Source organism: Tarenaya hassleriana, unplaced genomic scaffold (genome assembly GCF_000463585.1).
Source record: "Tarenaya hassleriana unplaced genomic scaffold, ASM46358v1 Cleome25, whole genome shotgun sequence".
NCBI lineage: Eukaryota > Viridiplantae > Streptophyta > Magnoliopsida > Brassicales > Cleomaceae > Tarenaya > Tarenaya hassleriana.
In genome coordinates, this window is record NW_010965775.1 from 451,217 (window position 1) to 465,271 (window position 14,055).

At 39.5% G+C, this 14,055-nt stretch overlaps 4 protein-coding genes and 1 long non-coding RNA gene across 6 annotated transcripts in view; 1 reads left to right on the top strand and 4 right to left on the bottom strand.

Annotated features, from left to right (window-relative positions):
- Positions 1 to 3,315: 3,315 nt before the first annotated feature.
- LOC104816216 (transcription factor DIVARICATA) lies at positions 3,316 to 4,577 on the bottom strand. Its single transcript, XM_010544925.1, has 2 exons — positions 4,048 to 4,577; positions 3,316 to 3,801 (listed from the first exon to the last, which is right to left on the bottom strand). Exons 1-2 carry the CDS (start codon positions 4,488 to 4,490, stop codon positions 3,459 to 3,461), a joined length of 786 nt encoding a protein of 261 aa, XP_010543227.2. The 5' UTR covers positions 4,491 to 4,577; the 3' UTR covers positions 3,316 to 3,458.
- Positions 4,578 to 7,402: 2,825 nt separating this feature from the next.
- Positions 7,403 to 9,990, bottom strand: LOC104816217 (laccase-10). The gene is made up of 6 exons (XM_010544926.1): positions 9,866 to 9,990; positions 9,496 to 9,647; positions 9,142 to 9,386; positions 8,920 to 9,048; positions 7,903 to 8,832; positions 7,403 to 7,695 (listed from the first exon to the last, which is right to left on the bottom strand). Exons 1-6 carry the CDS (start codon positions 9,953 to 9,955, stop codon positions 7,565 to 7,567), a joined length of 1,677 nt encoding a protein of 558 aa, XP_010543228.1. The 5' UTR covers positions 9,956 to 9,990; the 3' UTR covers positions 7,403 to 7,564.
- Positions 9,991 to 11,097: 1,107 nt separating this feature from the next.
- Positions 11,098 to 12,417, top strand: LOC104816219. The gene is made up of 2 exons (XM_010544927.1): positions 11,098 to 11,515; positions 11,685 to 12,417. The coding sequence occupies exons 1-2, from the start codon at positions 11,177 to 11,179 to the stop codon at positions 12,111 to 12,113; spliced, it is 768 nt and encodes a 255-aa protein (XP_010543229.1). The 5' UTR covers positions 11,098 to 11,176; the 3' UTR covers positions 12,114 to 12,417.
- On the bottom strand, positions 11,432 to 13,378 carry LOC104816218. 2 transcript variants are annotated; one of them, XR_772264.1, is made up of 4 exons: positions 12,623 to 13,378; positions 11,940 to 12,068; positions 11,657 to 11,727; positions 11,432 to 11,523 (listed from the first exon to the last, which is right to left on the bottom strand). It is a non-coding gene; the product is annotated as an uncharacterized LOC104816218 (long non-coding RNA). The 2 variants fall into 2 exon arrangements; XR_772263.1 differs by having other exon boundaries at positions 11,443 to 11,533.
- Positions 13,379 to 13,467: 89 nt separating this feature from the next.
- The window catches only part of LOC104816654 (UPF0503 protein At3g09070, chloroplastic), a 2,855-nt gene continuing 2,267 nt past the window's right edge, over positions 13,468 to 14,055 (bottom strand). The window contains 1 exon segment of the mRNA XM_010545584.2: positions 13,468 to 14,052. Coding sequence (XP_010543886.1) covers positions 13,699 to 14,052 — 354 coding nt within the window. The 3' untranslated portion in view covers positions 13,468 to 13,698.

Genomic DNA, 14,055 nt, shown 5'->3' on the forward strand with positions numbered 1-14,055 from the left:
ATTACACACGCATTTGCCTTGGCATCACATATTCTTCCTCCTGCTGAAACACCGCTGGAGCTTGACCTAAGCGGATATTCTTTGACGAATGGAACAAAACCATCTCGGATACGACGTTGTGGTTCTTCGATGTTCCGAAAAGTTTCTATTATATGATTCAGAGGACAAGAAACAAAACCAAAAATTATTACGGTTAGACCGGAATCAATCCAACAAACCGAACGCAACCGGTCAAGGATTTCATCCATTCCGGTTTGTCTCCTATGTATTTATTATATAATATTCCACAACGTTCATCCCAACAACTGCATTCGGAGCTATACGGTTTTCCTTGACTTGACTTCAAACCTAATTTGGTTAGAAATGTCTTGACCGATTCCTCCACATCAGTTTCTACTTTCTAGTATCACAGCAATTGTTAGAAGAAATAACTAATATCAAATGGATACAAAAAATAAATTACATATTTGTTATAGAGTAACATATTGTAATTTTCCCTTTGTATATAGGAATATGAAATGGATTTACATCATCAATACCGGTTCAAACGATACGACCAAAGCCCAGCTGACCAAGATTCTACCTAATCAATATATATATATGCATGCTGCTTCTAATATATGTCACCAAAAAAAAGATTCACTGACCCAAAACCCAATACATATAGCTACGTACATATATAGTTTCCCATTAGGTAGCGAGAGCTCTGTAACGCATCCGACCAAAATCTCCACACCTTGTCCTAAACACGAAAGAGTCGTCTCCTGGTCAATGGCATCTTCCTCGGCAATTGGACCGCAGCCGCCGCAGCATCAAGTGTTCATCTGTTTCCGGGGAGTCGATGTGCGGTATGGCTTCCAGAGCTTCTTGAGGGCAGCCCTGAAAAGGGGAAGAATAAAGGTGGCAGCGGATGTGGACGCGGTGAGGGGGCAACCCATCTACGAAAACCTATTAAAGATGATTAAAGGGTCGAGGATCGCGGTAGTGATCTTCTCAGAGAACTTCTCGGATTCGGAGTGGTGCTTGGGGGAGCTGGTGGAGATCAAGAAGAGAATGGATCTCGGGAAGATGAAAACTCTTCCCATCTTCTTCAGGGTGAAGCCGGACGACGTCCAAAATGCCACGGGAAGGTTCGGCGACATTCTCCTGCGGCGGGAGAATGACAAACGGAGGGAGGCCAAGGGAAATGCCGAGGCCTCTCAGCTTACGTCGGCCAAGATCGACCAGTGGAGAGACGCTTTGGAGTCCGTTTCCGACATCATGGGTTTGACTTGTGCAAAGGACAGGTACTGCCCTTTTACTTGTTTATATATGGAAGGTGATGCTGTCTTCTAACTATAAACATCTTCATATCACTTTTTTTTTTTTTTTTGGTACGATGGGAAACCCCTATCCTACAACCCTTCGGGTCGGACACCGGACACCGCAACGCCTATCAGCCCATAGGCCGGACGAGAACGGCATCAGGACAGCATCGCGGACCTGAGAAAACCCACCGCCCTACGCAGTAGCCGGCAAACCACGCAGAGCAGGTAAACCAGCTTCGTAAAGCTGACCGGCTCAAGGGTTTGTTAGGACATTTGTTTTACCACAGCCGACTTTTTTTTAACGGTAAACAGTAATAAAGTTTTAACTTGTGTTATAATAAATGTTTGCATGATAGGGAAGTAATAATTTCAATGAAAATACAGAATATGGGAAAATAACGTTAGGTTTTAAGACGATTCGACGTGATCGCTTTCTCGTCGGCCCATTTTCATTATGGGTGGGCCTCTATGAATTATGTTATTATTACGGGTTTTTTACAAGCCCGTTATATATATTGCAACTTCCATGTATTATTTAAAGTTGCTTCCCATATAATATTACAGTTTTCACATATTTATTTCGCAATTAATAATTATTAATTACCATAACAAATCCATCGATAATAAAACTATAAAGAAGGACAAAAATCATAGGAAGTAATTTATTAATAAATTTTTTTAATGATATATCACGGACAGAAACACGCGTGTGTAAGTTGTCATTTTTCATTTAAAACACAACTTTTTTATGACAATTTTGTATAATAATATTATTCCTGTTTGTGGAGAGAGAGAGAGAGAGAGAGAGAGAGAGAGAGAGAGAGAGAGAGAGAGAGAGAGAGGGAGAGAGAAGTGGAGGAGGGGGACCAGAGATCCAATTTGTATGAGCAAGTTGCAATATGCTTAATTTGTTCACATTTAAAAAATGAATAATTATTGGACGGTTGATAAACTATTTTATAATTACGTATGAAAATGTCAATATAGAATCTCATCAAATAATTATGCGTAAGTTTAACAAACAAACTATATATGAAAGGTTTTGGTGGACCAACATCCGAATAATTCAGTAATTTGACAAAATGCCATATTCCAAATTCCAGCGTTATTGTCTGAAGAGGGAGAGAATGATCCAATTTATATGATTCGGTTCGGTATTTATCACGTAATAAGTTTTGTTTATCTATGGTTGCATGGTCAATTTATTTCACAGGCCATGTATTTCTAATGTCCATTATCAATTTAATATGTATACACAAATAAAAAATAAATAAATATAAGCAAAATCTGATAAAACTTAGTTGGACGAAATAGGACCGCACCAAATGGAGGAATATATGCAATTGTCGTAATGATCAGTCGGGTCATTTTGTCGATACACACACACACACATATATACATACATTAAAATAAGAATATGAATAAGAATTTAACTAAAAAAATAGAATATGAATAAGAATAAGGGAGAGGAGGGTTTTTTCCAAGACTCTATCATGTCAATGTTGCGAAAGGAATAAGATGCCTAATTGAGTTGGACTTTTCAGTCGGTCAAGATTCGAATTAATCCTAAGTTGTCGGGAAAAAGCACTAGATATTATTATTATTATTATTATTACTTTTATTGTAATAAAAAAATTAAAGTCAGCGCCATTTTAACATTAAAAACAGGAACGGATAACGGATATCCACCTCGAATTTGCACTGCTTGAAACACTAATCACGATCCTAACTTGAGAAATTAATGGTGTTAGATTTCATGCCAGATGGTAATACTATAGTTAGGTAGCACTTTAGACATCAAGTAAAGGGTGTTTGATGATGCATGGTGTAATATTCATAATCGTGGTTAAGGAAAAATAAAATCACAACGGTCAAGATAACAATTTTATAATCATTGTTTTTACTTATAATACTTGTATTCCTCGCATTTGGATCGTCGGTAGTTTTGATATTATATTTCACATTTGAATTAGATCGAATAAGCAAACCTACGTGAACCCTTTTGTGATAATCCAAACTTTAATGTCTTCTTATATCAAAGTATTTACATCCAACTATAGTTTTGACGCCTTGTATATATACATTACACACACAGAATCAAACTGGACCTCATATATATATATGACATATAGCATTCGAATCATGCGGTCATCAATTCCACGGTTGAAACGCGTTATTGCAAGAAGATCCGAAGGAGGACGCAAACGCGAATCCGTGACCAGCGTTCTGGGGAGGAAAGAGGTGGTCGAGCGAGTCGGCGGCCGTGGCGGCGGAAGAGGAATAGGAGTAACTGTTGTGGTCGTGGTCAGGGACATTGACAGTGGTGATGTCGTGAATGCTGGATCGGCGTTTGTCTTTGCCGCCAGCGAGTTGTCGGATGAAGTACTTCTGAGCGTGAGACGCCACCTGAGTCGGCGTCCGAGTCGTCACGAAATTTCTTGATATGTTCCTCCAGTCCCCTTTTCCATACTTCTTCAGACCCATCAGAAATCTCCTGCAATTATATATATACAATCATTCTCAATGTTTCATGAAAATCTTATCGGATGAATCCACACAAAATAACCAAAAAGATGCTAAATTTTGCAAAAACAACCATCAGAACTCAAAGAATTGTGTCGATTAAGCAGTTCTACACTCAAAATTCATAGAAATTAGCAGGATTCTGACAAGAATTTAGCAGATCAGTTGGTGGGTATCTAACAGCAATGGCAAAGGTCGTGTCTTTGACACTGAATACCTGTGTTCTTCCTCTGTCCAAGGAATCCCCTTCTTCCGCTCTTTCTCCGTCGGCCTCAAAGAAGCCGCCGACGAACATCTCTTGCCGCCGAAGACGAAATCGCCGCCGGAGAATCGCCAGCTCTGCAGCTCGAAGCAGCTGCCGCCGTCCTCGGAGGCGGCGTAACCAGGGAGGGGGATGAGCCCGGCCTCGATATCGCTGACGTCATCCTCGAGCTCTTTGTAGCGTCTGATGACGTCAGCGACGGTCTTGCCGGGGACAGCGGCGGCGATTTTGAGCCAGCGGTCGGGGTAGTCGTCCTTGTCGTCGTAAAAGGCCAAGGCTTTCTCGAAGCATTTGTCCTCCTCCGGCGTCCAAACAGTCTGTTTCGTCTCCTGGAACAGCCAATTCGTTGCCGGAAATTGCGCCGCCGGTGGAAGAATCTCGATCCCTCTGTTCGCCATATCGGCTTTTCTTCGTTTTCCTTTCCTTTTCCCGACCAAACCCAGAAAACAGTAAACAGAGATATCAGTCTCTCTCTCTATGTGGGAGAGAGAGATTCGTTTTCCTTTCCTTTTCCCGACCAAACCCAGAAAACAGTAAACAGAGATATCAGTCTCTCTCTCTATGTGGGAGAGAGAGAGAGAGAGAGAGCGCTTTAGTATGGAAGAATCGCTTTTCGATTGAATTGGGGACCTTATTTTCGTTCCTAACAACCTAGAAAAGGATGCGACTTTTCATAATTTTCTGGGGAAAATTATTACAGAGAGGAGAGAGAGAGAGAGAGAGAAAGTGGATCTCAAGGTGTGACTGTCTTTAATGGCGCCAAGTGATAAACCCTAGAATCCTGGTTGAGCAGTAAAAAATCACTTTGCGATGAAATCTAAATTCATACAGTTTATAGTTTTACCAGAAAAAAAAGGGTTAAATTCAAACATGCAAAAGAAATTTAAAAAGGGAAACCAACGTCGGGATGAAAGAAGGGACAGGAAGGACCCATGGCCATGGGGGAGAGAGAGAGAAACAGGGTTTTGACAAGAATGAATAATTCTGCGATTATTTTTCAATGGTAAAGAAGAAAGAGCAAGTAGAAATACGACACACACAACCCAAGAATTGTCTCAATTCAAATGATGTCTTAATTACTCCAGATTGCCATAACCATTTCATGATCATTTTATTTTATTTTTTAATCAAGGTCTCGATTTGTTCCTCTTTTTTTTTTTTTAATGAAATCGATTCCAAAAGTTTCAATTCTACAAAAAAAAAAAGGAGGTTTACATATAAGGGGATTTGATTCATCAATGCACGTGTCTAATATCCAAAGGTTCGACTTCGACCGACTTTTTATATTAGTGTTTTATTTTTTTGTTGTCAAATAAATTGTAGCCAATCAGATTGAGACCCCGAAAATGACTGATTATGGTTTGGCCGGTTGCTCATTTGTTCTTTAGTACACCGGTTTTCATTTATTTGTATGGCAGCCGATATAATCTTGAATACAAATGCCGCGTATATATATACATATATATTGATATACACACATCAGTTATCATATTAAAATAAAATAAAAATTGTATTCTAATAGATATAAATTTTGTAAAATAATGTTTCTAAATTTTAGAATATATATGCTATACCGCTTCATTTACGTAATAAAAAAAATAGTTCTCGTAATGGGTTAGGTGACGGAAAATACACCCAAAAAAAAAAAGATGGTTTGGATCGCAAGTGTATAGTTATAAAATTATTTTTATGTATAAAAAATATGCTTTGTATATTATAGCAAATCAGTTGGTTGCTTTCATATTTGTGAAAAGTTGTATAATAATGTCACACCACCTAATGCTGACGGTACCACAATTCCACTTCCCACCAATTATGTGATTTTGCAATTTTTTCTAATCCAATAGCATTGCATACATCAATATATATATATATATATATATATATATAGTTGTGTTTTTCCCACCTCAACATCTTTAATCTGTTAACCTATGTATACACATACACACACACATATATATATATATATATGTGTACTGGATAAAAAATAAAATTATATTTTAGTAAATAAAAAAAATCACACTACAAAATACGTCCATAAAGCCAAATCAAACACCGCATAATATCCCTTTTTCTTCTTTATAAATTTCAGCCTTTTTTAATTATTTAAGTCTATTGAGTAATTTTTAGAGAAAGAAAAAACAAACCATTAATATTTTACACACACACACACACACGTCTTCATTATTACAAGACACATTCAACATTTAAATCGAATCTAACAAATTAGGCCTATATATTATATGAAAAGAAAACATGAGAAAATCTGTTAAAATTCATTAGAGTAAAAAACGGAAATTAAGTACTCTATTTACATATATATTAAAGTCAATTCCACTATGAATAGGTGCATTAAATTATTTTTTTTAGATGGAAATGTTTTGCTTCGCCAAGTAAAAAAAAATAGAGAAATTTATTTGGAATAAAAAAAAATAAGAAATATTTTGAAATGGAAAACATGATTAAAAGGAGCAATAAGAGAATCTAAGGCAAAATCGAGTGTCACATGGACACCACACCACACAAAGTGACTTTGTGAATGTCACGAGTGGATTTGTTACTTTGCTTGGAGCAGACAGAAGTGGCTGTCGCCGGAGTGCGACTTCCTCCACGTTTCCATATTTAGAAAGATTCTCTTGCTGTTACTCTCCTCTCTCTCCTCTCATTTTCTCATCTTATAATTATTTATTCATTTTGTAACTTATTTCCCTTCATTTGTTTTCATTTTCTTAAAAAAAAAATCGATTTTTATTTAAAAGTGACGTCGCACCTACTCTCAATCGAATTTATCATTGATTACAATTTTTTTTAGTTTGTTGGATCATTTTCCGGGTTTAACCTTGTTTTTTTTAAAAAATTATGAACAGTATGAAGATTATAATATATGTCAGATCAATATGGGACTTAACGAATTTGATGTATATCACTTACAAATACATATATATGTATGTATGTATTATTGTGATGTAATCTATTTGACTACTTTTATAGGTTAAAAAAATAAGGGTATTTAAAATAATTAAAACGTACAAACTTAACAAAACAAAATGCAAATATTGTGAAGAGAACCAATTTATCATATCATATTACCATTGACCAAATTAAAGTAGAATTAGAGATGCTTTGCAATAATAGCAAGGGATGTTATTGTTAGATATTAGCCATTACTTCACATTATATATATATAATTAATGTGATACTTTTCAAGTAAAAAAAAAAAGAGTGAGGGAATTATTGGGGTTACAGGAGGTGCTTGAGCAAAAATTAAATATTGAGCAATTGTGTACCAAATAACAAGTCATGGGACCAAAAAATTTGTTCTTGTTCTTTCATTGGAGAATTTCAGAACTGTCCATACAATGATTTTTTTATTTATTACTAGAACATGCTTGAGCAAAAATTTAAAAAAAAAATGAAAATCGAAGTGGTATAAAAAAATAACAAAAAGAATTGTATGATTGGAAATTGGAATCTAACATTTAGGAAGATCACTTGGAGGGGGCAAAATGGATTGATTTGGGCCATTTCCATCCTCCACTAAGAAAGCCATCTTTAAGCCCCACGACGTGTGCACCTCCAAATGGCAATGCAAGAACCATACCCCTGCACCCATTCATTCAAACATTTTTAATTTTAATTTTAATTTTCAATTTTCAATTTTAGCATTTTTCTATAGACAATTAATTGTTAGGTTCCTTCATGTATTCTAACGTTAATATTATTATATATAGTATGCAATATGATAAGATTTTATGAAGAACGCTCCATGCGAATGCAGCGCCGCATGTATATATGGATGAATATGTGAACCTGGATTGTCTGCTCGGAATCGGATCGCGACCCAACCACCGGACGGTACGCTGACGGTGTTCCTCTCCACCGGATCCACAAGGTTGAACTTTTTCGCATCGGATTTCGCATTATAGTTCCCTGATCCACGCCCCACCACGAAGAAATTGTACCCGTGCAGATGAATCGGATGGCTTTCCGGCGATATAACCCCGGTATCTTGCAACACGACTTGCACCCTCGAGTTGTAGGGAAGCTTGTAAACCTTCGTGGCCTTCATCGTGGCCAAATTGGACGGCGGTTTTCCGGTGAAATCGAAAGCGTGATGTGGCTTTCCGGGGAAGTCGGTGGTGTAAACTCCGGAGAGGTTGAAGTAATGCGCCTGAAGCAAAGCCGTTGTGGGCATTTTGAAGGTTACGTTGTTGATTCCGGCGACGACTCTGGTCCCGTTGCCGGCTTTGCAGCTGTGGCAACGGTTGATCCCCAATCCGACGGCGAATAACAGATCGTGGTCCACGGTGGCCGGAACATTCGCCGGAAAATTCTTGGAGTTGAGGCTGCGGAGGGAGCCGATGAAGGAGTTGGCGACTGAGGTGGCGTTGCGAGGCGGAGGGGAGGTGAGGGAAGTGGGGGCAGCGGAGAGGGTTCCGGAGTAATGGACGGTGGCGGTGGCGGTGCGGTTGTCGACGGCGACTGCGGCGGCGTCCTGGAAAGGAGAGGCGGCAATGAGGTATTTCCCGCTGGTACGGACGGCGGAGACGAGGGCGGTGGTGGTTTGGCCGGGGGCGATGAGGATAGTGTCGGTGGAGAAAGGCTTCACGTAGACGGCGTCGACCTCCACGACGGTGAAGCGGTGGCCGGCGATCTTGAAGAACAGCTCCTCGTTCATGGCCGCGTTTATTAGCCGTAGCATGTACGTTTTCCCGGTTTCCACCGATAATTTGAATCCTCCTGTTTTTTTTCAATAAAAAAATAATTATAGATTTATTTGAGAATATAGAAACAAAAATTGGGAAAGAGAAAGTAGTAGTAATTTACCTTGGGAGGGGCAAGTAGAGACCGGACCGGGATGACCATTGATGATGTGGGCATCAGAGACATTGGGCGCTAAACCGGATTTCAATGCTTCATTAATCACTGCTTCTGTGTCAGATTTCCACCATTCACCTATTCATTTCACATATCCAAAACCATTAGAATTTATAATAATGATATTATAAGCATATATATACATATATTATAAAGGTTCTGGTGTTTGACCTAGCATGATGACTTCTTCTCTGTGGGGTTTAGGGAAAGGGTAAGGCAAGCCTGGCTTGGGCAAAATGACAATGGCGCCGTGAACAGTGGCTCGTAGCCAGAGGATATGGGCGTGCCACCAGAGCGTGCCACGTTGGCCCGTGACCGTGAAGTTGTAAACGTAGTTCTGACCCGGCCTGATCGGACATTGGGTTATGTATGCCGGTCCATCCGCCCAACCGGTTCTCAGTTGCCTTATCCCATGCCTTGAAAAAAAATATAAAATGTGAAATTGAGGGACCGTTTTGTAAAATCCTAAATTATGGGGAGAAATGTTTGATGTTTTGAAACTATTGGGTTCTCTCTCTCTCTCACCAGTGGATAGAGACGTTGTACTTGACGTTGTTCACGACATTGACGAGAATTGTATCGTCTTCCCTGGCGTAGATCGTGGGCCCCGGGAACTTCCCATTAACGGTGACGATTTGCTTTGTTGAACAAAGCCTCGTCATTTGCTTCGTCACCACCTGTATTTTTTTTAAAATTACATTTACGAACCTTATGTTCATAATGTCACATTTTCACCCCCAAAAATCACACAGGTTCCTACCTAGTCCAATATATACCCCGTTCACATCACAAACAAAATAATAATAACAAATAGTAATCAAAGTCGTTACGTTGTATCTTTCTGAGATGTGTATGTTTCGGTATGGTAGAAGAAAAAACAACATGACAGACTTACGTTGAATGTGTATTTGCGAACATCGCCTTGAACCGTGACGGGGAGGATGTAAAGTGCAATAAGAACCAAAAGACGAACCGGAAATTCCATAATTGCCTCTTAACGTTTCGATTAGAAAACTTTCTATGAATTTGCAAATGCTGATGCAATGGTTCTTGATATGAATGGGCTTATAAAGAGAGGCGATGAGGGAGCTGATACGGCGGCGTTTGTTGGCTATTTGGGTTTGGTGATGGATACAATAGAAAGCTTAGAAATAAAGAATTTGTTATGAACAAACAAAGCATTTGGTTCGTAGGTTGGAACCACATTTGTAGGTTGGATTTTTTGTCTCTTCAAATCCCTTTTCACCTCTTCTATTGCTTCAGATGGATGACAATCTCCCTCACTTACAGAAAAAAAAATCATTTTGAGTTTGATTTTATATATATATGAAATACTTTCATAAATGTATATACTAGATCATTGATTCTAATAATCATATAGAAAAAAACTCGAAAATGTTATTTCGTAAAGAGAAGGGTGAAAAATGGTTGAGAAATAACTTTCATGGAATCTAATTGGACGATAACACCAAACAAAGGCATGATTAAATTTGTTGGGAAGCAATAACTGAACTAATCCCTTTGGTCCGAATTATAAGATTAGTCAAGCCATCAATCGAGTGATTGTGAGCGATGATGAAAAGGAGAAGACATGAAAACAGGGCAAGCTGCCCAGCGAATTCACACACTTTGATATACTCGGGACGAGGCAGAGGGTTTCAAATACGAGAAAATGATGCAGCAAGGATACCTATGTTTCATATCCGGTTTGAATTGGCTTAGTCCGGTTTAATCTTCAAAATGGGATATGACAATGGAAATAATAATTTTGCTAGGAACAAAATGTCCGAATGGTCTATTCTGATTTTCAGTGCATCTTAATTCGTTAGTTGGATTTTCGCATTCTTGCCATTTTTCGAGATTTTCAAAACTTTTTTTTTTTGTTAATTCTCTTGTGAAATATTTTTGAATTTAGTAAAATTATCAATCGGATATCTTCGTCATGCATTTTATTTTCGATTTGGCCCACTTTCCATTTTCTTCGATTCGATTTGGCGTGTTTTGACTCGATGCTCTTAAACTGGATGAAAATTGATCCTTAAAAAGTAGAAGGCTCCACCTGTAACAATCTATTAAATATAGGGATTTCCATGTAAATCTTAAAAAATTCAAATCCTTTTGGATAATGCTTAAAATATAGTAGAACGAGAGGTTGCCCTGTAATCAACCCTCTCCAGAGGCGAAAGAACGAACCCAAAAAGAAAAGATGAACACGCTGCAAGCAATTCAGACAACCTTAACACCATACTTCCATGTTTCGCTCGCCACAAGAAGACACTCTACTCCTAGAAACCCATTTCTCTGTCTCTCCAAACCAGCTGATTCAGAGTCAGATTCAGATTCCGATGCTTCAAAGCCCGAAGGCGATACTCGAAAGCAAGAACTCCTCGCCAGGATCGCCATGCTTCAAGCTTCCAAGGTCCGTCTCACGGACTACTTGGACGAACGGTCTGCTTATCTTACAAAGTTTGCAGAAGAAGCCAACGCTGAGTTCGACAAGATTGGAGAAGACGCCATGAAGGACCTTGACGACGCAAGCTCAAGGGTTTGTATCTGTAACCAGCTAATAATCATGGGTTGAGATCAAAATTTCGAAAAGATTGAAACTTTGTTGTTGTTACACGCCTGTTCTAGAACTGTAGATTTACGTAGCTAGTGTGTCTAGTTGAGTACAAGAGATACTGACCTGACGTTTTCTGGGGGTGATTAAACAGATAATGGAGAGTATCGAGTCTCAAATGCAAGCTTTCGAGGAATCTGCAGAGATTAACAGAATAGAGATAGAGGAGAGTGAGAATATTTTGGCTGCGTTCGAGGATAAAATCGAGAAAGACAGGAATGAAGGACTGTTCTTTAAGAGTTTAGGCGAGAAAAAACCTGTGGACAAAGCCAAAGCTAAGGAAGAGACTGAAAAAATTAGCAACGTTACGAAAGAAAGCGCAGGATCAAAAACAAGAAGAAACATTTACCTCGGGTTGATCGGGATTATAGTTCTCGCGATTGCAGATTCGTTCATTTCTTCACCCGATTGGAGAAAAGTAGCAATTCTCGGAGCAATTCTTGTTCCACTGCTCACTCAGTTCGTCTATGAGCAGACACTGTTATCAGAGGAAGCAGAGAAACAAAAAACCAACAAGGAGTGAGAGATGCTACTGTAGGCTCTATGTGATTTCAGTGAATGAGATATAGCTTGAGATTATAGACCCAAATGGGAGCTCATCACTTGGGTTTGATACGTCAAGCTACATTTGCTTTTGCACCAGTGAACATTAGATCTCGGCGATGTTACTGCAATCGCCCAGATCAAGGTTTGCCACCTAGATGCTTGTGACACTTCAAACGATCATCATATTTGAAATATAATGATGTGTAATGATAGCTAATTTACATGTACATCAACTTATTTCAAGCAAAAATGGTATCTTTTATACACAATAGATGTTTCTAGACTTGGTGACGCTGCCTCGAGCTATCAATGTCCTCCTAAATGCAGAAGAATGAGTGCAACTCAATGAAAGAAACGAAAATCGCCACATAGAGATTCTCGGTTCAGTTTCAGCGCGATGGAATGAGAACCGCAAAGAAATGACTTTCAATTGAACTGCAATTCAGAAGATATGTTGTCTATCTACCCAGATCCTTTTTTACTTACCATGTTTAACCGCAGATCACCTTTAGACGAAACGTAGCTCTGGTCCAAAACTTGAAGCAACCATCAAATTTCCAGCATTCGCTCAAGCCGTTAATCATATGATGTTGTAAGTGGGGTCACATTGGATAAACGGAAGAGTCCTCCAACAGCTTCCTCCATAACTCTATCGCGTTTTCATACTCTTTCTTCTTCAGTAACGCATCGATCAACATATTCTAATACGCAACATCAGGTGCCACTCTTGGTTCAGACATTTCATCGAACACTTCTAATGCGTCATTCAAGTCCCCAGCTTTTGCAAGATCGAGGATCATGGTACTGTAACTATACACATCAGGTTCCAACCCCTCTTTCCATATCCCATTTTTTTTTGCCACCGCGAACGTTTCGAGAAGAGAATTGTACGATCGAATCCCGGGCTGCACCCTCAAGTCTCGCTCATTCGCGGGAAAACATCCATGGCTTGATCAGGCATGGAGTTTTTGGAATAGATTTTTGTAAGCGTAAAGGCTGCATACATCTTCAGGGCGCGGGCCCGAATGAGATCGACTATCTGACCCACATGGAACACCATCCGCACATCCGCGAGACGCCGGAGAATGCGGTGGAAGAAGGCCGCGGAGCGTTTTTTTACCTCGATGGCACCGGTATTGCCGAATGATCTCCGGCAACAGGTAGAGATTTCCGACGAAGTATTTGAATTTCCCGGCGAAGAGAGAGGAAATGGAAGGGCAAGGGAAAGAAGGGAAGAGTACGAGCGAGTCTATGACTCGCACGCTCCATATCTCTACACTTACAAGCCCAAAACAATACGACAAATACAAATTTAAGAATAAAGATTGCACTTAAAAGCCCAAAATTTTACTGCCACTAATTGTATTTGGACCGACCAAATTACAACTAATATAATTCTTATTGAAATTGGGTTTTCACCAAAGAGAATAGACAAGTACAACAATTCATTCGTTCGAGTAAAACCTCAACAAAAAAAAACCCAATTACGCCAAAGACCAAACGAAAAAAACCCCAAGATGAAACAACTAAAACAGGTGAAGAACGGCTAATCAGGAATTTGATCAATACAGTCTCATAACCCTCTTAGCAATGGAGTGGCCGTGACTATTAGCCCTGACCGCCGTCTTCTCCCACCCCCCGCCGCCTCCCCCGGCCGATCTCCGGCTACCCTTCATCGGCGTCAAGTAAAACCTCAACATCCCGTTCTCACCATCCTTTCCTGAATACCTCGAACTTCTGTTCCTCTCCAACCATCCTCCGTTACCCTTCCTCCAACTCACGCTGCTGTTGCTTCTCTTCAGCTTCTGATCGGTAAAGCCCTCTCCTCCTCCTCCTCCACTGTTTCTCAACTCCGGCCATGATTCCGACAGCGACCTGCTGTATCTGTCATCTTCCTCCTCGTACTTTGTTACGCTCTT

Coding starts and splice junctions, on each gene's coding strand:
- LOC104816216 (XM_010544925.1), bottom strand. CDS start 4,490: ATGGCGAACAGAGGGATCGAGATTCTTCCACCGGCGGCGCAATTTCCG. Junction 3,802..4,047: donor TGGACAGAGGAAGAACACAG/GTATTCAGTGTC, acceptor ATATAATTGCAG/GAGATTTCTGATGGGTCTGA.
- LOC104816219 (XM_010544927.1), top strand. CDS start 11,177: ATGAACACGCTGCAAGCAATTCAGACAACCTTAACACCATACTTCCAT. Junction 11,516..11,684: donor TTGACGACGCAAGCTCAAGG/GTTTGTATCTGT, acceptor GTGATTAAACAG/ATAATGGAGAGTATCGAGTC.
- LOC104816217 (XM_010544926.1), bottom strand. CDS start 9,955: ATGGAATTTCCGGTTCGTCTTTTGGTTCTTATTGCACTTTACATCCTC. Junction 8,833..8,919: donor CTCTACTTGCCCCTCCCAAG/GTAAATTACTAC, acceptor GAAAAAAAACAG/GAGGATTCAAATTATCGGTG. Junction 7,696..7,902: donor ATTCCGAGCAGACAATCCAG/GTTCACATATTC, acceptor GAATGGGTGCAG/GGGTATGGTTCTTGCATTGC.